The sequence below is a fragment of the Papaver somniferum genome, chromosome 7 (assembly GCF_003573695.1).
Source record: "Papaver somniferum cultivar HN1 chromosome 7, ASM357369v1, whole genome shotgun sequence".
Lineage (NCBI taxonomy): Eukaryota > Viridiplantae > Streptophyta > Magnoliopsida > Ranunculales > Papaveraceae > Papaver > Papaver somniferum.
In genome coordinates, this window is record NC_039364.1 from 149,203,170 (window position 1) to 149,226,240 (window position 23,071).

Consider the following 23,071-nt stretch of genomic DNA (forward strand, 5'->3'; position numbering starts at 1 on the left):
TATCTACTACACCCTAATGGTTAACGATTTTTTTAGCAATTTAACATGCATATCAAAAATCGTTAAGCAATAAACAACCGTGGTTAACGACCCTGAAACTGTAACTGTAATTTTGCAGTTGAAAACCTAATTCTTTTTAGTTCACTTACCACGATGAATCGGTGAGAATTTTTTTTTCTCAGAAGTCGTTAATGGAATGGGAAACAGTGGGAGAGAGGGAGCGGAGGAGAAGAAGAATGGGAGGAGAAGAAGTTATTAGAAAAGGGTAAAATAGTTATTTCACCATCATTTTGAAAGCCCCATATATCTTTTGATGTGGGTATAAAATGTGTCCTGGACCCCAATTAGTTTCCATGGCCTCCAATTCAGCCTTGTTATTTTACAGTATAGCACCATAGCACACAACGCGAGCTGAAATGAGCTACATTCATGATTTACTGCTACAGAGTGTACCACCGCGGATGCAGGTGATTTGGTGCCCTTGTGGCACCGATGCTCACATGCATCCCATCGAGGTGAGTTAAATCCATAAAGAAGAATGCCTTCCCCAAGCACAAGGCATTATTTGAGCGGTTCGATTTCATCACGTGTTTATCATCGACGTGAGGAACACGCTGAGCATCGTTAGTGATAGGCACCACAATGCATCAAGTAGTTCAAGAAATGATCTCGCCACGTGTAATATCAGAACGTACTGAAAACGCAGTTTCTATTTCCTGAGCATCACCTAAATAATTCCATTTTTTTTTTTTGTTAAACAAAAAAGTGCAATTGTTGTCCTCGCTGTCAAATACACCAACCTTTCTCCTCTTCTCTCTCCTTCTTCTTCTTATTCTTTCGTCTTCTTTCTCGTATCATTCATTCTGAGATTCTTCATCGACGATGGCGTCTTCAAGTTCCGGAAACTCAATTCCGGCACCTGGTAAAAAAAAAGATCCTAACTCAAACCCTAATTTTGATATTATGAACTCTTGTTTTCTTAATTTTGTTAGTAATTGAATTTTAATCTCTGTTTCAGAAGCGGTTCAAGTTCTTGTTACTTCTCTTGCTGATGAATCTACTATGGTTAGAAGTTCTTCTATGCTGACTCTCAAAGATATCGCGTCTCTGTAATCATCTCCCACTCTCTTTCTCTGTCGCTTTCTTTGGAAATTGTTTATTTGTAATTGTTTGGATCTCAATTGATCAATTTTCAACTGCAGGAATCCGTTGTTAGTACTTGATTGTTGCTCCATTGTTTCTCGAGGAGGGAGACGAGTAATTTTTCTTCTTTATTCCTCATTTTTGCTTTGCTATGCATTCTGAAATTTGAGTTTTATTTTCTAAATTGAGAGTTCTTGTTGGGAAATGTTGTAGAGTTTTGGAAACATGGCTGGACTCTTTCAAGTGATGGCATTTGCAGTAAGTTCATTGGATAAGAAAGATGTTGATGCTCATTTCATGGCTAAACTTGCTAAAATTGCCACTACGGAGATAATATCTTCAAAGGTATACATCTCTTGCTTCATGCACATTACTATTCCAGATTTGTTTTCTTTAGAAATACTTTTAGTGTAAAATTGATTTACATTCTGCAATTTGAGGTAGTTGTCCAAGTAAGCTCCATAACTTGCATGGAAACATATGATTTTGGCAGTAACGGCATATGAATGGCAATTCTAAGTTCATATTTGAAGAGTTCATAATTATATGATTCATTTTTGAACAATTAGGATTTACTTGCTGATTGGCAAAGGGCTGCAGGGGGTTTACTAGTTTCAACAGGCTCCCATTTGCCGGATCTGGTAAGCTTCTGAAGCGTATTGTGATTATCAGTACTTTGAACCTTTATCATGTTTGCATTCCTCGCTATTCCTACTCTTGTTTCCAGACAGTCTTTCTGCTTTTATTCTAGTTTGTCACTTTGTTGTCTAACTTCTTGAGAATCCCGAGGGGATCAGCTAAGAATTTTTGAGTTCAAAAGCACTGAGCTTGAGTAGAGTATTTGTCTCAAGTGCAGTAAGGTTGTTAATATCTATGGCAAACATAACATATCTGTGTGGTTGTCTTTGTGATTTTCAAGGTTATATTAATATCCAAGGGGATGAGGGAGTATTTCTCTGTAGTACAATGAAGGTTTTAATCACAATTGCAAAATAACATATCTTTCTTATTTAACATTGTCAGCAAAAGCTTCTTCTAATTCCCATCGCCAACCCATTTTATATTTTTTTTCCTTTGCCTGCGGTTCTTGATAATTTTCCCATATGTAATTCTTTTAGATGATGGAGGAAATATTTCTGCACCTATCAGGTCCCAGTGCAGCTTTACCAGCCATGGTTCAAGTCTTAGCTGACTTTGCTTCCGCACAAGGTTGGACATAATGATGTTCTTCAGTTATGTTAGGATGTCTTGGGAATATCTTCTTAAACAGAAGTGCCTGCTAAACTTGTTTTTGTGTGCTTGAAGCTCTGCAGTTTAGTCCGCGCCTGAAAGATGTTCTTTCCAGGGTTTTGCCGATTCTTGGAAGTGTGAAGGATGCTCATCGGCCAATTTTTGCAAATGGTAGTATCTTATTTCCTGATTATTTGCTAGTCATATTTCTTCCTATGCTGTCAGCAGAATGCCATTGCCATGTCTGTATTTTCCAAATCTAGTAATGTTGCCAATGAAAGAACGTCTTATACTTTTGTACTGCATAATAGTCTCCGCCCACGACTCTGCATCAGTTAGCCATGTGTTGTTATGCTTTCATTTTCTCTTTTTTCTTAGGCGTAAATATGTCTTCTTCTTGTTCTCTATCCAGCATTCAAATTCTGGTGTCAGGCTGTATCGCATTATGGTGTGGACTTTCCATCTCATCGACTTCTTGATAGTGATGTCATGTGAGTTTTCAGTTATGTTTTGTTTTGCATTTCTCGATAATGCAACTGTTGTCCTTAGCTTTGAAATAACCCTGTATCTCTAAATCCAGGTCATTCCTGAATTCTGCTTTTGAGCTTCTATTGAGAGTTTGGGCGAGTTCTCGAGATCTGAAGGTTGGGCATAATTTCATTTCATCCTCTTTTTAGTTTCCTGATTCATTCTCATGTACTCGGATGCATCAAATATGGCACCTCAATGCATATCTCTGCATTTAATGCATGGTCCTAACGATGAGTATATCCACTTGAGTGGTGAGATTAAGAGCTATTTACTTGTTTGAGAAGAAAGTTCTCTTCTATTTTTCCAGTAGAGTTAGCTTTGGTCCTTGGCTATCCAATATATGCAAGCAGTTGGTGCGTGTGATATGTTCTTGAAGCTGGTGTTTTCATTCATATTCTTCTAATAGTCTCGAAAAAGCCTCACCCGGACACGCAGTTACTAAGGATGTTAGTTTTTTATGTGTCATATGAGCTGCATCTTCTCATGAAAATTATGTTGATGTATGCTAATGTTTTCTCTCTCGGTGCTGTGTAATAGGTGCGTGTCACATCTGTGGAGGCGTTAGGGCAGATGGTTGGCCTTATTCCTAGAACTCAATTAAAGGCAGCTTTACCAAGACTTATCCCTACTGTACTGGATCTGTAAGATCACTGTTAATTAGTGGGCCCTGCTTCTGGAAATTCGTAGATTTTTAGTGGACACAAATGTTGCATTGGTTAATTATTGTATCAACAAAGATTATCCTTGATATCTGTATCTTGTTTTCTTTATGCAGGTATAAGAAAGATCAAGATATTGCTTTATTAGCAACTTGTACTCTACATAATCTTCTGAATGCTGCTTTACTGTCTGAGATTGGTCCTCCGTTGCTTGATTTTGAGGTAGTGTCCCCCTCTTTTTTTGCAACTTCATCTGCTGGTATGCACCATGAGTCATAATTTCTTTTCCTCCCACCTTTTAGTGGTGAAAAGGTTATTAACTCCAATAGACTGTCAACTTTGCTCCTTGGAGCCTTCTGCTGCATCTGGATTTTTATGGTGTTTTTTTTTCTCTTCTAACTAATAAATTACTTTGTGTGATGAGTTAAAATGTGGTTTTTGTGGTGCTTGCTTTGGTATCTTAACAGGAACTCACTATAATTTTGTCCACGCTTCTGCCAGTGGTATCCATTCATAATGACAACAATGAGCATTCAGATATCCCAGTTGAGCGGAAGGTATAAATGTTACTCTTTTTTTTAGTTTTTGTTTTTTATGTCTTAATATTTCATTGCATTTTGTTCTAAATTATGGGTCCAAATCATTTTATCCCTTCACGGTTCAACATGTTCCTTTTTTCTCCCCCTAAACTTATCCTTCTTCCTGTCTTTTGAAGATAATTCCTATCCAGGTTCATCCTGTATGACTAATCTTTTATCATCCTCAAGTTTCACTTGGAGACTGTGACATCTGCACCGCAGGTTGTCATCTTTTCAATGAATTTTTTTCTTCTTTTGTTTTCTGTTGAATCATGTTTATTTTTTGTGACAGACCTATAATGAAGTTCAGCATTGCTTCCTAGCAGTTGGCACTGTATATCCCGAGGAAATTTTCATGTTTCTTCTGAATGTAAGTAGGAACCAGTTTGACCTGAAGTTTTGTTACTTATATACTTTTTATGGTTTTGATATTAGTTAATTAACATTATTATCCATTCAAAGATTTCACCTAAAAATTTTATTCCCTGGTACATTTGAGGTTTTCTTTTTAAGAGTTGATTATTTTTTGTTGGGTTACGACTTTTGAGGAAGTTGAAAAATTGGCTCCTCTCTTCATATGCTAAGGCCCTTCATTATTGGTATTAGAGATGCAGGTCAAAGGAAGAAGTCCTTACCTTTGGCGCCCTTACTGTAATTAAGCACCTTTTGCCCAGGTATCTTTTTCTTTTTTGTTTCCTTGCACCTTATTTCCAGTTGTCTTATTAAACCTAACTTTCTTTTTTTCTGTTTCCTCTTTGAGGTTGTTAGAGCCTTGGTTTTCTAAAAGGCCTTTACTTGTTGACTCCGTAAGGCTGCTTCTAGATGAACAGAATTTAGGTGTTTGCAAGGCAGTTGCCGAGGTCAGTCCTCTTTTTTTTTTTTTTTTTTTTTTTCCATGTAATATTAGCAAAATCTACTGGTGCATATGTCCCGTAGGCCACATATTTTGTCTTGTACAGGCTAAATAATGTTTTTGGTTGATCTGATCTATTAGTTTTTATCTTCTGCTGAATAATATTCTGCTTCCAGTCATATAACTAGCAACAGAACAATAGTAACAAAGTGAGAGTTGTGTGTTGATATTGAAACGCCACATTAGTTTATCATCTCAACTTGGTTATTTTCCCTTTGTTATATTTAGTTATCCATTGTTAGCTACTTTCTCTTGATGTATGATAAGATATGCTATGGAAATCATTAAAATTCACATGTGATAGCTTCCCGTGTCAGTTGATTGTGGTTATGGCTTCCCACTGTTACTTGGTTGGTCCTGCGGGAGAAATATTCGTTGAGTATCTTGTACGCCACTGTTCCATATCTGACGAGGAAATAAAGGACGAAAATGCAAGGGAATCTCTTCGGGCAAGTCATACCTTTGCGATCTTCGTTATATTTATGTTATGATTGTGTTGCATTGACAGTTCTTTCAGTCTGTTGATTGATACTTATCTAGTGCTTGACCAATGTTCTGCTCAGGTGAGGTTTGGGGGCATTTGTTCAAGTCCAAAGGAGCTACGGGCAATTTGTGAAAAGGGTCTTCTCTTAATAACTATTACCATTCCTGAAATGGAGGTATAGTTTATTTGGATGCATATCAAAGCTTTTCAATCTTAAATAAAATGACGTTTCTGAACAGCAATCTTACCTGCATCCTAATTTTCTGAATGATACTTGCTCAAAATTTCTAGCATGTACTTTGGCCTTTTCTCTTGAAGATGATTGTTCCACAGAAGTATACTGGTGCAGCTGCAACGGTAAGCTGCTTCTTCTTCTTCTCTTCTTTTTGTTTGGGAGTGGAGACTATTATATGAACTTATGGGTGGTTGTCAAGAAGCGTTATATGTATGCGTATTTGATATGATGTATCAAAGGAGTAAGTCCCTTCTGTTGTGATTACTTTGCTGGCAAGTTTGCTAACACTGTGCTATTTTGCAGGTTTGTAGATGCATCGCCGAATTATTCCGGCATAGATCATCTTATACTGTTTCTGTGATTGCCGACTGTGGATCTCGTGCTGATATCCCCAAGCCTGTGGTTGGAGCCATTTCTCTGATCAGTATTCAATCTTCCTCTTTAGTATTGTTTTATTAATTCATTGTAATTCGGTGCTTTGAACATCTACCCAGGAGCTTTTTGCACGGCTGATGGTGCTTTTGCACGATCCTCTGGCTCGAGAGCAACTGGCAACTCAAACTTTGACGGTTAATACCTTCTTATCCCTTTTGATCTTTCTCCCTTTGGCATCATCTTGACATGTTAACATGATCCACAGGGTTTTATTAAAGAGATGCATTACGGTCCGGATGAATTCTATTTTTGTAGTTTTATTCCTGCATTTGACTGAAGAATATTTTTAGCAACTAACCTCGGGTTCATGTTGTTGACTTTTCTATCTAAAAAGCCGAAATAACATTCCTATAGCAAAACATGTATCGTCTTACATTGTAGAGAACTGGTAGTGGTATTATTGTATGAGCAAGCAACAAATAGTCTGACCAAAATTTGTTGCCAGGGTAATTGTCTCTTTTGTTGGTTATTTCGCTAGTTAGTGGCAACTTGTTCCATGTGGTTTACTTACATTGCGGTTATTGACTTATTTCACTGGTCATGAAATATTTGCTCATTGAACTTGTTTTTGTTTGGTCTTTGCAGGTATTGTGTTACTTGGCGCCCCTCTTTCCCAAGAACATCTGCTTGTTTTGGCAAGATGAGGTTTGTAGCTTTAATATGTTGTCTTGTGCATGAAACCTTAAATTGGATTGCAATATTGTGTGCAAACTAAATTTCTTGTATAATGGAAAATGATCTATCAATAATTCAAGAAGTATTTAAGCAGATACTCTGTTTACCCAGCTTTCTCTTGTTAAATTGTATGGTAGTTCTTGAAATGGCACACATCTAAGAATCTAGAGTATTCACCTCATGTCTTTTACATAGCGACCTAACTTCATTAAGAAGCGTCTTGTCAAGAGTATTATCTAGTAATATCATTTTTCTTAAACAACACCAAAATTTATTTATTCTGTTGCTGATTTAGTGGATTTTGCGTCATGCTTCTGCAAGTCTCATCTGTAGGAAATCTTATTCAGTTTTTGTTTTGGTAAGCTTTAGATTCCGAAAATGAAGGCTTATGTCAGTGACAGTGAAGATCTAAAGCAGGACCATTCATATCAAGATGCTTGGGATGACATGATTGTAAATGTAAGGCTTACTTTCTGTAAAATTATTTAATATTTCAAAAGGCTTATGCCCGTTTGAACTTTGTCTGCGGCGTTGGGTGTCTGAATGTAGTTCAGTAAGTTTTTTTCACTTCTTGCTAAGAAAATCTTTACACCTCGGAAGTTTCATCTCCAGCATGCATCAGGGTTACTCTCGTAGTCATAACTAACCAGTATACCTGGTTGGGAAACTAATAGGTATTTAAAACTGGCCAAAACCTCTTTGTGGGATGATATGTTGCTTCCTTTTGCTTTAACATGGTTCCTTGAAATGTAGCCCATCTAATGGAAAATTTACTTGAAGGTGGGGCTGAAATTGAACCCCTGTGGTACCATACATTATAATCTATACTAGGTTGCTGAATATTTGAGCTTGCAACTGGGATATCTTTTCCTTGCAGTTATCCCTTTTTATGTTGTTTCTATTAGCTAGTCCCGGGGAAACTTGGAAATGTGTCTCAGAACCATGTCCAGTGCATTTAATGCGTTTGTTAATGTCTTGATAAACCTTCATGCTCATCTGTTCTTTGGTTGACAGTTTCTCGCAGAATCTTTGGATGTGATTGAGGATGCTGAGTGGGTGATTTCCCTGGGAGATACTTTTGCTGAACAATATGAACTTTATGAATCTGATGACGAGCACTCAGCTCTACTTCATAGGTATACTCTATGCCGGTGCAATCATCCTTTCAATGCTCCTGGAATTGAATCTTTGGGTGAATTATCAAGCATGTTGTTTTATCCAAATGTTGAACTTGGGATCTTCAAATTCCTATCTGCATTTAGTTTTATGTTTTCACCTTTTCTGATGTAGATGTCTTGGGGTGCTGCTTAAGAAAGTTGATGACAGGGCTTATGTTCGTGAGAAGATTAATTGGATGTATAAACGAGCTAATATTGCGGTTCCAACTAATAGGCTTGGTCTAGCAAAAGGCATGGGGTTGGTATGTAGGTGATGGAATTGTTCTCTCTTCATTTGCAAGACTTCCAATCGTTATGATTCAGTTTTTGTCTATTTACAGGTTGCCGCATCACACTTGGACACCGTCTTGGAAAAGCTGAAGGATATTCTGGACAATGTTGGACAGAATTTTTTTCAGAGGTTTATGAAATTTGAACACTTAACATCAGTTTGATATGCAAGTTCTTTCAGCATGCAAATCAATATTTATCCACTTCATATGTTCATCCCTCCTTTCTGGATCTTGCAAGTCAGTCAGTCAGTCTATTACTCAACGTGCTGACACTTGGAGGTCCAATTTTCTTTCTAGCAGATTTCTTGCGTTCTTTTCCGATAGAGTTAAAGTAGAAGATTCCGATGATATACATGCTGCTTTAGCTTTAATGTACGGATATGCGGCCAGATATGCCCCATCGACAATTATTGAAGCCAGAATAGATGCCCTTGTGGTATGATATTTCTCTGCGGCTTTTTGCCAAGTTTATTTATAAAAGAAACTCTATGGCTCGTTGTGGTTCCCTCATGATGCTTTTTGTTGTTGCCTAGTTGTGTCTGCATTTGGGGTACTCATGCTAGTCACTTGCTTTATCACTTTTTGGATACAGGGGACTAACATGCTCTCAAGGCTTCTTCACGTGCACCATCCTACAGCAAAACAAGCTGTTATCACTGCAATTGATTTACTTGGTTAGTAAGCCCTTACTTCGTTTTGATTGTCAGCTTTTTCACATGTGTGCAGTACAATATATTGATTTTTCTTTTATTTTAGAGAAGTGCATGCTAATCAGCATAGAGCGTATGAGTTTTAGGATTACACCGATTCTTTTTGTTTCAGGGGACTAAAATAACAGAACTTGTTGATTCTAACGGGATCTCGTAAGCTATTTTCACGTGATTAATGGATGTGGTTGATTTCATGTAGTATAGTGGATTTTTAGGACCCTAAACTTTCAGTAGCCATATCCTTCATTTTTAAGGTGCCCTGTGTGATGCAAAAATTACTTGGTGAACTGGTGAGCATTTCTGACTCAAGAATAGTCATGATTTTGGTGGGGAATGTTTATAGCCACTTGATGTAAAAGCTTGAGCTTTTAGAAGGGGAGGCTTGGAAATTATTTTGGTAGAGGTTGCTTGGTCCCAATTCCGAAAAAGAACTGCTTGCCACATTGTGACGTAACGACAACCTCTTGAGTCATACATTTATATTGTAGGCTACTACCACGCATCACTTGGTGTCCTGGTTATATCATAAAAGGTGTAATTGCGTAAAATTAACATGCGCCGAGGCATTATTTGTCGAGAAGCTTATTGATTTCGTAAATAATTAAGGTGTGAAATCCAAAAGTTTCATATACTAAAAAACAACTATGCGGCTTACATAGCCTCTAGTGTGGAACTTCTCATCGAATGTTGGAAGATAGGTAGAGGGTTCACCCCTTGCAGCAAAAATGTAAACGAGAAGTGTTATATCTATGTGTTACTTTTGCAATACAGGTCAAGCTGTTATCAGTGCTGCTGAAAGTGGTGCATCCTTCCCATTAAAAAGAAGAGACCTCATGCTTGATTATATATTGACTTTGATGGGTCGTGATGATAATGATGGACTTGGCAGTTCTAATCTTGAATTTCTTCGCACACAGGTGAGTCTGCTCTGAGAAATATATCTTGAATTAGCAGATAGTAGACATTATGCCAGTTGCAATAGGTTTCAGGTTGTAGATATTTTTCTTTGTGCTAGTTAGCGTGTATTTGTGCTAAGAAGAAGTGAGAACGAAGTTTTGGTATCTGAGAGACTAAGCTTACTTTACTACCATGATAGTGAGAGTTTCGATCAACACATACCGCTTTAGTGAAAAATGAAAATTAGTATCACAGTATCTGTGCCTTGCCCGTGTTCCAGTATTAAGCCAGTTTCAGTTAGTAACTTATTTTAAGATTGTGGGTTATAGGCTGCAATATATTGGTAAATAAGTGTAGCATTAGCAGCTTGTTTATGAAACCCACTATAAAAACAGAAATGATACACATGATCTGATGTGTATGATGTCATACTTAATTTGAGTGGTATACCTAATGGATTAATTGGCCGAACAGATTAAGTATCACTATATCCGTTCACAGTATTGCATCCTGTCAATATGGAAAAGTATTTGGCATAAGAGATTTTTTTGTTTGTTTGTGGGCTTATATTCTTGGATGTGTCTGCAGACCCTTGCTTTAAGTGCCTGCACCACATTAGTTTCTGTGGAGCCAAAGCTAACAGTGGATACAAGAAATCATGTTATGAAGGTACTTAATGGTATCATGATTGTAAATGGTCTACAAGTTCTATTTTCAAGTTATTTAACTCATAGGATTAGTCAGATACATTTGATCGTTTGTCATTGGCAGGCAACACTAGGTTTTTTCGCTTTGCCGAATGACCCAGCAGACATTGTTGACCCGCTTATAAACAATCTTATTACTCTGTTGTGCGCAATTCTCCTAACGAGGTAATATTGGGAAAAACTCCCTCTGTTCCATTTTAGATGATGGTTTTGGGATTTTTTTCTAGTTCCAGAATACTGAGGTTTTCCATATTTTTCCATAAAACTTCCAACGATACCCTTAAATTTTATCTTGGAACTATAAGTTTTTATTTTAAATGTAGTAATAGTAATGTTTGAAGACTTTTATCTAGGGTATAGATGGAAAAAATTTATACCTCTCTCTATTCCTTAAAAATGATCCTCATCTAAAATGGAACTAAGGGAGTATTACTTATTCAGATGTGTTATTTTTCCTGATAAATTGTCATTGCTTCATTTGGCGCACCCGAGTTAATTTGTTATGTTATTACGCGCGATTGCGATGTACTTATATCAGTTTGACATAGATGGCTCACATGATTTTAAAATATATTTTTTAAAGGGGATAGTCCCATCACAGTAGCTTGCTTCGCCTTTGCATTGCACTACTGCAAGAGCCTGGCACACCCCCACTGTTTTTTTTTTAAAGAACTTAATAAGGATTAAACCTCGTTGTTTTTGGATCTTCTGAACTTCAAGTTGTGTGGTGAAGAAACCAACATGCTGTTGGACTTGGAAAATCCTTGAAACAAGGCATGAAAACTAGAGAAACGGTGAGTGAGTATAGAAAATTGGTTGGGGTTGCAAAACAAATAAGCTAACTATGAGTAGCAAAATGATAGAGGTGCGCAGTGATAGGAGTTCCAGATATAAGTTTGTTTCTAATTCACATCTAGATGAATTAGCGCAATAGATATGTTTTCTTTGAGTTTGTTTTATGCATCACTTAACTGGCTTCCTGCTCAAACAGTGGAGAAGATGGTAGAAGTCGAGCTGAGCAGTTATTACATATTCTGCGACAACTTGATAAATTTGTTTCCTCCCCTGTGGAGCATCAAAGAAGAAGAGGTTGTTTAGCAGTGCATGAGATGCTTCTCAAGTTCCGAACACTTTATTCTAGTGGAAATTACACGCATAGTAATCAGATGGATCGGATGCTGCAAAAGAACTTTTCAAATTTGCCATGTACTCTTATTTCTCCTACCTCCTCATTAAGTTAGTAAGCTTTCTGCAGTGTGTGTTCATAAGTTAATGTTACTTTTTGTTTTCCCATTACCAGCTGTATTTGTGTTGCCAAGTCGGACCTCCTTGTGTATAGGGGAAAGGGTTATCATTTATCTTCCGCGTTGTGCAGATTCCAGTTCTGAAGTTAGAAAAGTTTCAGCACAGGTTCGCAATTAATGGCTAGATGGCATGTCAAATTGTTCTAGAAAGTTCATTTCACTTATTAAGAGTTGTGGAAGTAGAAGTTGATCCTAGATTTTCTTCTGTTATATAGATTCTCGATCTTTTCTTCACAGTAGCTCTATCTCTCCCAAGACCAGTAGGATCAAATGTTCGAGAAATTGAAATTTCTTATAGTGCTTTGTCTTCCCTCGAAGATGTCATTGCCATTTTGAGAAGTGTGAGAGTACCCTCAAACCTTTTCCTTCAGTTTTTTCTATGCTTTTTCACCTGAATATGATATTTAAATATAGTGGACAGCTAATTTGACATGCGTAAGGTCTCACATACATTTTATTCATGCAGGATGCGTCTATCGATCAATCAGAGGTTTTTAACAGGGTTGTTTCGTCTATATGTATTTTATTATCAAGGGATGAGGTAAGCCTGTTTTAACTTTTCACAGTTTAATTTCTGTGCTCCTTCAAAGTCATAATGATTCTGAGTTTTGAGCAGCTTGTGGCTACGTTGCTTGGTTGCACTACTTCTGTATGCGATAAGATTAAGCAGTCAGCAGAAGGCGCTATTCAAGCGGTAATTGAATTTGTAATGAAGAGGGGACATGAGCTGAATGAAACAGATGTCTCGAGGTTTGATTAATGATTACAGAATGAAAGGTTATAGAAATTGCATTGCTTCCATAAATCCATTTATGCATCTCATGCCATTCATCTTATGTCCACAGAACAACCCAATCTTTGTTATCTGCGACAATGCTTGTTGCTGAGAAGCACTTACGCCAGGAAATTCTTGGTGCTGTATCCTTTTCAGGTCAAGTGTTATCTGCAATTGGGTTTTTAGTACTTAAGTCGGTGGTCCAGTACTTTCATTTCAATTGGGGTTTAGGATGTCTGAAATAGTTTATTGGTGCATGTTCCTTATGCTGTTAGCCATAAATGTGAGTGTTGCAACAGATCCTATGGGAAGATTTTGAAGTTCAGTTTTGGATTTGTAGTACTGTAGATGACCCATGTTATCTGCTTTTTTTAGTATATCCGCATTATCCTTTACACCTGTATCATGCGTTTCCTTCACGATACAAAGATATCTTGTCTTGCGGAACACACGAGTTCAAAGATTGTTTTCAGTGAAGTACTGGCTGCTGCAGGAAAGGACATACTCACAAAGGATATATCTAGATTACGTGGAGGTTGGCCAATGCAAGATGTGTTCTATGTAAGTTTCACCATTGAATTTTTTTGATGTTTCTCCAACTGACATCACCCTAGTTTTTCTGCATGCTCGTAAGTCATGTTTTTTTTTTTCTTTTAATTATTTTTAACAATGTTTATATATTCCTGTGTTTGCAGGCATTTTCACAGCATGCAGTTCTGTCATTTTCATTCCTTGAACATGTGGTATTAGTCCTTAACCAGATACCGTATGTCAAAGGTGATTCTGATGGCGCGGACAGCAGTTCTCACTCCTTCGACAGTCCTGTAGAGGAAAATGTTCTACAAGCAGCTGTTCTTGCTCTTACTGCACTATTCAAGTATCAAATCATTCATTCTAATTGTAGATTATTTAATTAAAGACTTTGCATGTTACATATATTGCAGTATGGCCCATGACAATCTCTCTCTTGTTAATGCAAATTTCAGAGGTGGTGGTAAGGTTGGGAAGAAAGCCGTTGAGCAAAGTTATGCTGTTGTCCTTTCTGCACTCACACTTCAATTAGGAGGTTGCCATGGTCTTGCTGGATCTGGTCACCCGGAACCTCTACGGTACATTATATGCTGTGTAGTTTCCATTCCAGATAATTACTATGGTTGTCGTCTGACTACTTAACTAATGGCGGTGATTGAACTCTATTCCGTTTGTTTTTCAGAACTCTGTTAACTGCTTTCCAAGCATTCTGTGAATGTGTTGGAGACCTTGAAATGGGAAAGGTACAATACTGCGTGGGCATACCCACGAATGTTGCTCATCTGTACAAATTTCAAATTGAAGCATGTCATATGCTCTGACGTTGTAAATGTGGATTTCTTCTGTAGATTTTGGCTAGAGACAGAGAACAAAGTAAAGATGAGAAGTGGATCAGTCTTATTGGAGATCTGGCAGGTTGCATCTCCATAAAGAGACCTAAAGAGGTAATTTAGTAGAGTCAGGTGTCGTCTTTGGTGAAAAAGCAGTTCTTCTAAAAATTTCTTGTATGTGTCCCATCTTTCATTTTAAACGCCTGCTTTCACTGGTTAAAAGAAAACTTACATGCACATAAATATTTTAGTTCTCATCGCATGAAAATTGTCATTTGTATGCCTAACTTACCTTGAATAATAGGCGGAATTTATCCCAGCTAAGACTCCAACTCTGTAAATTATGGTTCACTTTATTTTTTTTTTCTTTTTAATTGTTTTCTGTGTATGACAGGTCCCAACCATATGTGTACTTCTAAGCAAGGCTTTGAATGGACGCCATAAATTTCAAAGAGAAGCTGCTGCTGCAGCACTGTCAGAGTTTGTTCGCTTTAGGTATGCTGGGGCTATCTGAACCTATGACTGCTATCGCGTCCTTCATTTTTGGTTCCAGTTTTTCATTGATTGATTTAATGTGATGCAGTGATGGGGTTAGTTCCCTGCTGGAACAGATGGTTGAAGCATTGTGCCAACATGTATCGGATGAGTCACCTTCTGTTAGACGTCTTTGTCTAAGAGGACTAGTGCAGGTTTTGGTTATCAACCTCCCTCGCATATGTGTTTTTCAAATTTGTAATAGCATTGGTCCCTTTACAAAAAATAGTTACTCGACTTGTTTTTGGTGCTAAATACCTAAATACTAATGTTTTATCATAGTGATCATCTGATATGTGAATATATTTGTTTAGTGGGACCGTGTTCTCATTGGCAAGCAGATGCAACAACTTATTCATACTATCATGATGCCTCAGTAGTCAGTACATTTTGTAAGACAACAGAATCTGTGAGAGCTGAGTAAGTGTCCTTGTAGAAGTTGTATTTCATTCAGTAGCTCAAGATGTTATGCTTGGATGATCTAGCACAAAACGGTGAGGTTAATCCTTTTGGGTCTCGGGGGTTGGATCTTTCCACTGAAGTGAACATAGCCAGTGATACGTCTCATTTCGCGAGCGAATCAAATAGGAGATGCTGGAATTTCAGAATCCCGCTTCAAACTTAGAAACAGAACAAAGCCTCCCCCCTACTGACCTCAGGCGTTGAAATCGGGGTAGCGGGCCTCTGCGTCAACCCAAGTTGCATTTGGGGATACTAATACCCTCCTTTTGAGGATTTCTCTTGCCTGCTCACATTTCACGTCTCTATTCACCTGTTTGGCGTAAAATTTAGCTGTCCAGGACTATAGCTTTGTAAACGAATGTTGTTGTGGAATTTTGGTCTTCCCTTAGTTTAACCTTATTTAGATTTAAGCTGAACTCATCATCATTGCTGCGATACTTTCGGCCTCGTCAATAAATTCTGGTGCTCCCTTATAGATTTATCCTTATTAGGATTTAAGCTGAATTCAGATCATTTCCGTGTTACTTGTCTCCTTTGTGAGCTAAATCTTAACTTTTTTTTTTGTTCCTATGAACTGGCAGATACCTTCTATTCATATGCTTCAACATGTTGCTCAAGTTCTTGGGGTGGTAGTAGCTCTACTTGAGGATCCAGATGAATCTGTTCAACTGACGGCAGTGTTATGCTTGCTCAGAGTGAGATTCCTTTAAATTTTGTTATACATTGTCTATTCAGCTAAGTCTTAGGTTTTATCATGTCTTGCTCTTGCACATCTTCATTTAATGCCGCTTTTATCCTTCTGAGACAGGTACTTGAATCATCACCTGAAGAGGCTGTGAACCTGGTTTTACTCAATCTATCTGTGCGGCTTCGGAATCTACAGGTAAGTGATTGTACATAAAGTTTCCTGAACCTGAAGCTGATGCTATTACTTAGTGTTCATTCTAACTATAGTTCAAAAAGTGATGCCACATTATTTTGTGTTATCTGTGAAGAGAAGAATACTGGTAACTGATGAACCTGTTCGCATACAGGTGTCAATGGATCCAAAAATGCGAGCTAGTGCCTTTAAGTCTTTTGGAATGTTATGCAACTTTGAACTTGGTGCGCAACGTGAGGCTTTTCTTGAGCAGGTGTGTGATGTTCGTCGTAATTACCAACATAAACTGTTTAAATTGTTTGTGAAAATGAATATTAACTGGGTAACTCTTTTCAATGTGCATGGTAGGCTCGTCTCCTCTATCTCAGATAGAGGATTATCTAGCCATGCAGAAGTTAGTATTATATGCACAGAAACAACTGGAGTTTAATTGAATAATTTATCAAGAGAATGTTGCCTTCTTTTTGCTAGCGTGCACTTGCTTTCCATAATGCTTCTTTGATGTTTGTTGTGTCTATGTTTTTACCCGCATACTATCTTTCACTAGGCCATTTAAAGTTTTAGGGCACAATGATTTTCAGGTGCATGTGGCACTCCCACGCTTGATTCTCCATGTCCACGATGAGGATGTAGCTGTTCGACAAGCTTGTCGGGTACTTTTTTTATCTTTTAATTTATTAGTTAATTTTTATTTTTTTTGTATTTTGCATAGATCTTCATGGATAATCATTTCGATCTTTACCTGCTTTTTTCTGTATATGAACTTTATCTTAAAATTCCAGTTCCTTGTTTTAACAGAAAACCCTCCAACAAATTGCGCCCTTGATAGACATGGACGACATGGCTGCCCTTTTTAATATGCATTGTTTCAACTCCGACCATCGGTATGCTATACAAAAGTGCAAAATCTGTGCTCAGATTCTGGGATAATATTACATCTGACTCCAATTTTATGTTCATCAGAAGCGACTATGAGGATTTTTTAAGGGATCTTACAAGACAACTGTGTCAGAATTTTTCCACCAGAGCTGGTACTTACATGGCGTCTGTAATCCAGGTATGCGTTCTGATCATAGACTCATGGAGCATGGGACGAGACTAAGCGTTATCTTGCTATATAATCTATACTGATCTAGGTGCTGTGGTATCAGCGGTTTCTTAACATGCCAACTGCCAACTTCACTAAGGCTGATTTTAAATCCCTGATTAAGTAGCAGATTTTTGTTATGTTTGGGTTGTGTAGAGCTTTTTGTCACTCAATTTTCTGGCGTTTAAGCATGACAGATTACTTGTTCTCAACCATAAAATGGAACTTATTAAATTTATGACGAGTGATATGAATAAGCTCAAGTATTCAACTAAAACATAAGTAATTAAACAAAAACAAGTGGAGTATGAGTGGTTAATGTGGTCATGATATGCAGGCTATTGACGCTCCTTGGCCAAAGATCCAGGCGAATGCCATCTATTTCTCTAGTAGCATGTTGTCTCATTCGGATGATCAGCGCATCTTGGTTCCTTACTATGCACAAGTAGGTGGTCCATAGTACTTTTATCATGTGACGAAAGAATTGCCCCCCCAGTAGGATATTATAATGACCAATAATCGGATTCTTATGGCAATAGGTGTTTGGTATGCTCATAGGCAAATTGAGTCGATCACCGGATGCAGTTGTCCGAGCAACCTGCTCTTCCTCTTTAGGGTTGTTGTTGAAATCCACAAACTCACTCTCGTGGAGAGTATCAAGGCTCGAGTCAGTACGTAAGAGTCATGAAGCCGTGTAAGTTTTGTATACAACAAATTCAGGAAGAGGGAGGAAGTGAGGAAATAGACTCTAAAATATGAAGAGAATCAAGTGGTGAGCATTCGACCCTTTGTAACTTTGGTGACCCACCGCATCGAGCCTAATAATCTCCCTCATATTTGTAAATTGGTTTGTATATTTGCTTGTGATGTAAATTTATGTAGTCATAACACAATCCAGCGTGTGATTTCTTTGGCGTAAAGTGCTATCGGAACCCGAAACAATAATGTAAGGTAGAGCTATTCCAGTTTGTTCAATAAAAACTCAAATGATGGTAATTTGTAAATCTGTTTTTTTTAAGCATGCAACTAAGAAAAAACCAACTAAACTGTCATTACACATGGGAATGTGATTCTCGTAGAGTCGCTCAAAAGAATTTAGAAAAGTCGGAGTCGCTCAAAAGAATTTAGGAAAGTCGGATTTGTCTGTTTCCAAATTGATGTCGATAGGTTTTCCGCTTGGCTGCTGTCGGCTGCAAAGTTTGGTTGGTAAATCTGTCGATAGGTTTTCCGCTTGGCTGCCGTCGGCTACAAAGTTTGGTTGGTAAATCTATTCTGTTTGATTTGCTGATGCATGGAAGATCAATTTTATTTATTTATAAACCAGATCAGATTTTTGCTCCGGGTCCTCTCAACTTTGGGCTGGTAGTCTGCTTGTGCAATTAACCGACTTCAGTGGTAGCAAGTCTTGTTTTCCCCCCGTTGTTCAAAAATAAGTAAACAATAAACCGATTTTTGATTAAAAAATCGAACATTGATAAGATTTGAAGAGATTTCAGTGGTAGCCAGTCTTGTTATTCGATGTCACATAGTAAACTCCGTGGGGCAGTGCATTAATTCAGTGGGGCCGCCTAAACCTTGTCGAGACAAGAAGATGTTTTTTACTTCACATGTTCTGTTCAGGAGTCAGGGCTATAATGGTTCTACTTTCCCTTTCATAGGCGAACAGAGAATATTTTTTAGGGATTTTTAACAAACTGCCATACCTGTAAATCCCGATTCAAGAAAATGCCACCGTTTTTTTCAGTATTAATTAAATGCCACAACCGTTAGTTTTTCCGTCAGGACCCACACATTTGGTCTTTTTCGCTGACTCGGTCAAAAGAATCGGTCGCAATTTACATATTTACCGTTGAAAAGAGGATATTCTGAAAGAAAGAAAAGAGGATACGAGGTCTCGGATGGCGTCGATGAAAGAAAGAAGCTGCTACTGTCAATTGGGGTTCAGCTGCGTATTGATGGATTCTGTATGAAACCGAAATTGGGCCTGATTTGGGATGAATTGAGCTGTTGTGATTGGTGGGTCGATTTCAATTTGAAGCAATGGTTTGAGTTCGTGGAGTTGAATAAATTGGGATGTCGTTCTCTGCTGAGTCTCGGTCGATTGAGGCAGTGCTAGTATCAAATGGTGGATGCCTACCGTTCCTATAAAGGACTTCTTCAAACAGCAACCAAGGAATTGAATCGGGGGTTTTGATGTAATCTGAAGATGGGTTTTTGCCCAATTTGGTTTTGATCAAATGGTGGTCATGAATTACAGGAGACGGTGGATGAGATTGGGTTTAATGGCAGTTGTTCTTGCGAATTAGAAGACATGAGAATCAATGGGTGGCAAGTAGTATTCGAAGTTCACTTACATTGCGATGGGCTTGATCTGAAAATGGTGTTGATTGTTCTTATGGCTGATCGAGTGTAAGGATGATAGAATTTGGGGTTCACTGGATATTAGATCCATGAGATTTTAGACTAACTGATGAAGAATTTTAAATATACAAGGAAAAAGATGCTCATTCTTCCGTTCTCTTTCTCACAAATCAGTCGGATCAATTGAAGGTGTTGTTCCGTCCAAGTGAGAAGACGGAGAGAATGACACATTAGGTGTTCGATAAAAGTTCTAAATGGATTTTTCTTCACCTCTTCAAGTTCAGTTTCTATCAGTTGAAGCTGCTAAAAACATTAATTGCATAATGCTACACGCACAGGATGGCATAATTATTTTGAAAGTACCCTTGGCTGGGTCAGAGGATGGCACTGTTTTGTTATGGAGCGATGATAGAGATGTGTATCTCAATATGTTCTTTGGTCATGCTAGCAGTGTTACTTGTGGTGATTTTACCCCTGAATCCCTGATGGTATATCTTGAAGCGAAGCTTGCTGTGTTAATAATAATTAGATTTCATTACCCAGTCTTAGGATGTAAACTTCTATCCTTCGTTTTCCAGGAAAACAATTTGTACCGGTTCTGATGATGCATCACTGAGAGTTTGGAACCCTAAAACCAGAGAGAGCGTTCATGTTGTTATTAACATTACTTATCAACTGTAAATTTTTTATTTGCATCCGATCCGGCACTATAATGGCTGAGTAATATTGATAATAGTCAATAGTCTAATAGGGAAGTGCCCCCTGTACTGCATAGACATAAAGATTCTATTATCTCGTCTATTTTTTTATAATTTTAATCGAATCCTAAAGGATTTACTTTCTCCAGATCATCCATATCATACCGAAGGTTTAACTTGCTTGGTTATCAGCTCAGATTCCAGTCGTGGTATAACAGGGTTGAAGGATGGCTCTGTTCACATAGTGAACTTAATAACTGGGAAGGTCTCTTTCCTTCATTACTCATGTCTTACTTATTATTGTCTTTCACTACCTTCTCAATCATTTATTGTTTTTTTTTCTTCAAAAGAAAATTGTGGTTACTTGTATGGTGGTAAATAGGCATAAGCTTTACATCATTAGTGGAATTCACAGAATCAGTGAGACAGTAAGGGTGAGAGCTAAAACATCACAACATATGTCTTTTACTAAAAGATTCAATGGAATGGTTTGGTGAGTTGGTGACAAATTTGAGGGTGTATATGTCTTTTACTAAGCTGGATAACTGCCACCTATGCACTAACTGATGGCAACAGTTTTTTGGGATGGAAAAGGTCAAATGTATGGCATTTAATATACTCTGAAAAAAAGGTCAAATGTATGGCATTGAATAGATTTCGCCATTACAGTTTTATGCCATCACAGTGGTGGTTTTGGGTTCATTTCTTATCCAAGGATCCCTATTTGCTTCTTGTAAGATTAGAAAATACGGCTACACATTCCTGATGAGCATATACACCATTCTTCCTTTAGAATTTGCTTCTCACTTCTAATTTCCCTATACTAGTCTAGGAATTTAAAGCTCAAACCTTGTTCCAGTTCACTCATTTACTTGAAATGGCTTTACAAGAGCATAATCAACTCCACTTTGTTTTATTTCCTCCAATGGCACAGGGTCACCTGATCCCCACTATAGACATGGCTAGACTCTTTGCTGAGAGAGGTATTACCGTCACCATAATCACCACTCCTTTGAACACCTTCAGGTTCAAAACAATCATAGATCGTGCTGTTGATTCTGGCTTTTCAATCAGACTTCTGCAACTCAGGTTCCCTTCTGTAGAAGCAGGATTGCCGGAAGGGTGTGAGAATGTGGACTCTCTTCCTTCACGTGAAATGGTGAGTAATTTCTTTGAAGCCACGTCTGTGTTACAAGAACCACTTGAACAGTTGCTTGGAGTGCTGAAACCTGTTCCAAGCTGCATAATTTCGGCCATCGCTTTCCCATGGACTGCGGAGACAGCTCGTAAACTGCAAATTCCGAGACTTGTTTTCCATGGTACGTGTTGTTTTTCTTTGTTGTGTTGCCATAACATACTAGAATACAAGGTTGCTGATAGCATCACAAGCGAGTCCGAGTCGTTTGTAATACCGGGTTTGCCTGATCGAATTGAGATAATCAAAGCAATGCTCCCAGGAAACCTTCCTCAAAGCTCAGGTGACCTGAAGAATTTCCGTGACCAAATTAACGCGGCTGAGCTGACTGCGCATGGTGTAGTGGTAAACAGTTTTAACGAATTGGAGCCTATGTATGCGGAAGAGTATCTGAAAGCGAAGTTCGGAAAAGTTTGGTGTACTGGTCCAGTATCTCTGTGTAACAAAGAGACATTAGACAAGGCCGAGAGAGGTAATAAAGCCTCGGTGGATGAAAGCCAATGTCTGAAATGGCTTGACTTGAAAGACCCCGGATCGGTTCTTTATGTTTGTCTGGGAAGTCTATGTCGATTAACAACTTCAGAAATGATCGAGCTTGGGTTGGGTCTAGAAGCATCAAAGCATCCCTTTATATGGGTGATCAGAGGCAGAGATAAGTACCTAGATTTAGAAAAATGGTTACTTGAAGAGAAATTCGAGGAAAGAAACAAAGATAGAGGTCTCGTAATCAAGGGCTGGGCACCACAAATACTAATTTTGTCGCACAAAGCAATAGGAGGATTCTTAACGCATTGTGGTTGGAATTCAGTACTTGAGGGAGTTTGTGCGGGTGTTCCGATGATAACATGGCCTATGGGTGAAGAACAATTCTTTAATGAGAAATTGGTTGTTCAAGTTTTGGGAATTGGAGTGAAGATAAGAGGAGATGATATTCATGCTAGTGATGCTACGAAACCAATGGAACTTATGGAAGAACACAGGAAGTTTGGAAGTGATGAAAATAAGAGGGAAGAGGTGGAGAAGGCTGTGAACAGAGTAATGGATGGAGGTGGAGAAGGAGAAGAGAGAAGAAGAAAAGTGAGAGAACTTGGAGAGAGAGCAAAGAAGGCCATGGAAGGTGGGGGATCATCTCAACTCAATATGACACTATTCATTCAAGATATACAGCAGCAAGGACCAAAACAAGGATAATTTGTTTTATTTATTTTTTCTGTAAGTGAAATAAATTACTGTTTTCTTTGCCCATTCGAATCAAACAGTGTTATCTCTTGATTATTACAATAATTGATGTCAAATTGATAAGAAAAAAAAAACTAGATTCATTGACAAAAAAAAAATCCAACATAGAAGATAACTTGTTCATTTCTTCATAGAGTGAGGATCCACTCACAGTTTAGTAGCTTTTTTAGACGATTAAAAAAAACGAACTCATTATCTCACATTTTAGACTCTTTTTTATAACAAAACCTAGACGGTACATCTATCGAGCAATCCGAAATACCAATCTTCGCCATCTATTCATCATAATTTCAACGGCTAAAGATTCCTTCTGATTTTTCAAAATAGTAGAGGGTGATGTCATTTGTCTCGAAATGTGCTCATTTTTGAAAGATATATAGAGTTTTACAAAACAAACATATCCCAAAATATTAGCTTCAAAGACTTTACCGTTAATGTTTTATTTAAAATAATGTCTAAAATATGAAATGATGTGAAAACTACCTTAAGAGTGAATCCACTCTCTTCTTTATAAGCGATTTTCTTTTG

The 23,071-nt window shown here is 37.9% G+C and overlaps 2 protein-coding genes across 7 annotated transcripts; both read left to right on the forward strand.

The window, feature by feature from the left end:
* Nucleotides 1–779: 779 nt before the first annotated feature.
* LOC113298719 (protein SHOOT GRAVITROPISM 6-like) lies at nucleotides 780–18,087 on the forward strand. Of its 4 annotated transcripts, none has more exons than XM_026547533.1 (51): nucleotides 780–922; nucleotides 1,019–1,109; nucleotides 1,203–1,257; nucleotides 1,357–1,488; nucleotides 1,713–1,784; nucleotides 2,262–2,352; nucleotides 2,449–2,544; nucleotides 2,786–2,864; nucleotides 2,954–3,017; nucleotides 3,442–3,545; nucleotides 3,680–3,785; nucleotides 4,031–4,120; nucleotides 4,434–4,511; nucleotides 4,748–4,815; nucleotides 4,902–5,001; nucleotides 5,372–5,503; nucleotides 5,618–5,713; nucleotides 5,830–5,895; nucleotides 6,077–6,175; nucleotides 6,268–6,342; nucleotides 6,794–6,853; nucleotides 7,253–7,342; nucleotides 7,898–8,019; nucleotides 8,174–8,303; nucleotides 8,382–8,461; nucleotides 8,634–8,769; nucleotides 8,926–9,007; nucleotides 9,815–9,960; nucleotides 10,529–10,609; nucleotides 10,712–10,812; nucleotides 11,639–11,883; nucleotides 12,023–12,057; nucleotides 12,167–12,292; nucleotides 12,418–12,492; nucleotides 12,568–12,701; nucleotides 12,797–12,869; nucleotides 13,156–13,287; nucleotides 13,422–13,603; nucleotides 13,713–13,835; nucleotides 13,940–14,000; nucleotides 14,106–14,201; nucleotides 14,482–14,582; nucleotides 14,671–14,776; nucleotides 15,665–15,778; nucleotides 15,892–15,966; nucleotides 16,118–16,216; nucleotides 16,545–16,616; nucleotides 16,762–16,847; nucleotides 16,927–17,020; nucleotides 17,388–17,495; nucleotides 17,590–18,087. In XM_026547533.1, the coding sequence occupies exons 1-51, from the start codon at nucleotides 883–885 to the stop codon at nucleotides 17,746–17,748; spliced, it is 5,058 nt and encodes a 1,685-aa protein (XP_026403318.1). In that variant the 5' UTR covers nucleotides 780–882; the 3' UTR covers nucleotides 17,749–18,087. The 4 variants fall into 4 exon arrangements, with proteins under 4 accessions (XP_026403318.1, XP_026403317.1, XP_026403319.1 ...); XM_026547532.1 differs by having other exon boundaries at nucleotides 11,639–11,853; nucleotides 11,948–12,057; XM_026547534.1 differs by having other exon boundaries at nucleotides 11,639–11,853; nucleotides 11,948–12,057; nucleotides 17,609–17,841.
* An 834-nt stretch (nucleotides 18,088–18,921) lies between these two features.
* Nucleotides 18,922–22,582, forward strand: LOC113298720 (UDP-glycosyltransferase 73C3-like). 3 transcript variants are annotated; one of them, XM_026547538.1, is made up of 3 exons: nucleotides 18,922–19,899; nucleotides 20,259–20,374; nucleotides 21,044–22,582. In XM_026547538.1, the coding sequence occupies exon 3, from the start codon at nucleotides 21,068–21,070 to the stop codon at nucleotides 22,493–22,495; it is 1,428 nt and encodes a 475-aa protein (XP_026403323.1). In that variant the 5' UTR covers nucleotides 18,922–19,899; nucleotides 20,259–20,374; nucleotides 21,044–21,067; the 3' UTR covers nucleotides 22,496–22,582. The 3 variants fall into 3 exon arrangements, with proteins under 3 accessions (XP_026403323.1, XP_026403324.1, XP_026403322.1); XM_026547539.1 differs by lacking the exons at nucleotides 18,922–19,899; nucleotides 20,259–20,374 and having other exon boundaries at nucleotides 20,439–22,318; nucleotides 22,353–22,548; XM_026547537.1 differs by lacking the exons at nucleotides 18,922–19,899; nucleotides 20,259–20,374 and having other exon boundaries at nucleotides 20,439–22,582.
* The last annotated feature ends 489 nt before the right edge of the window (nucleotides 22,583–23,071 follow it).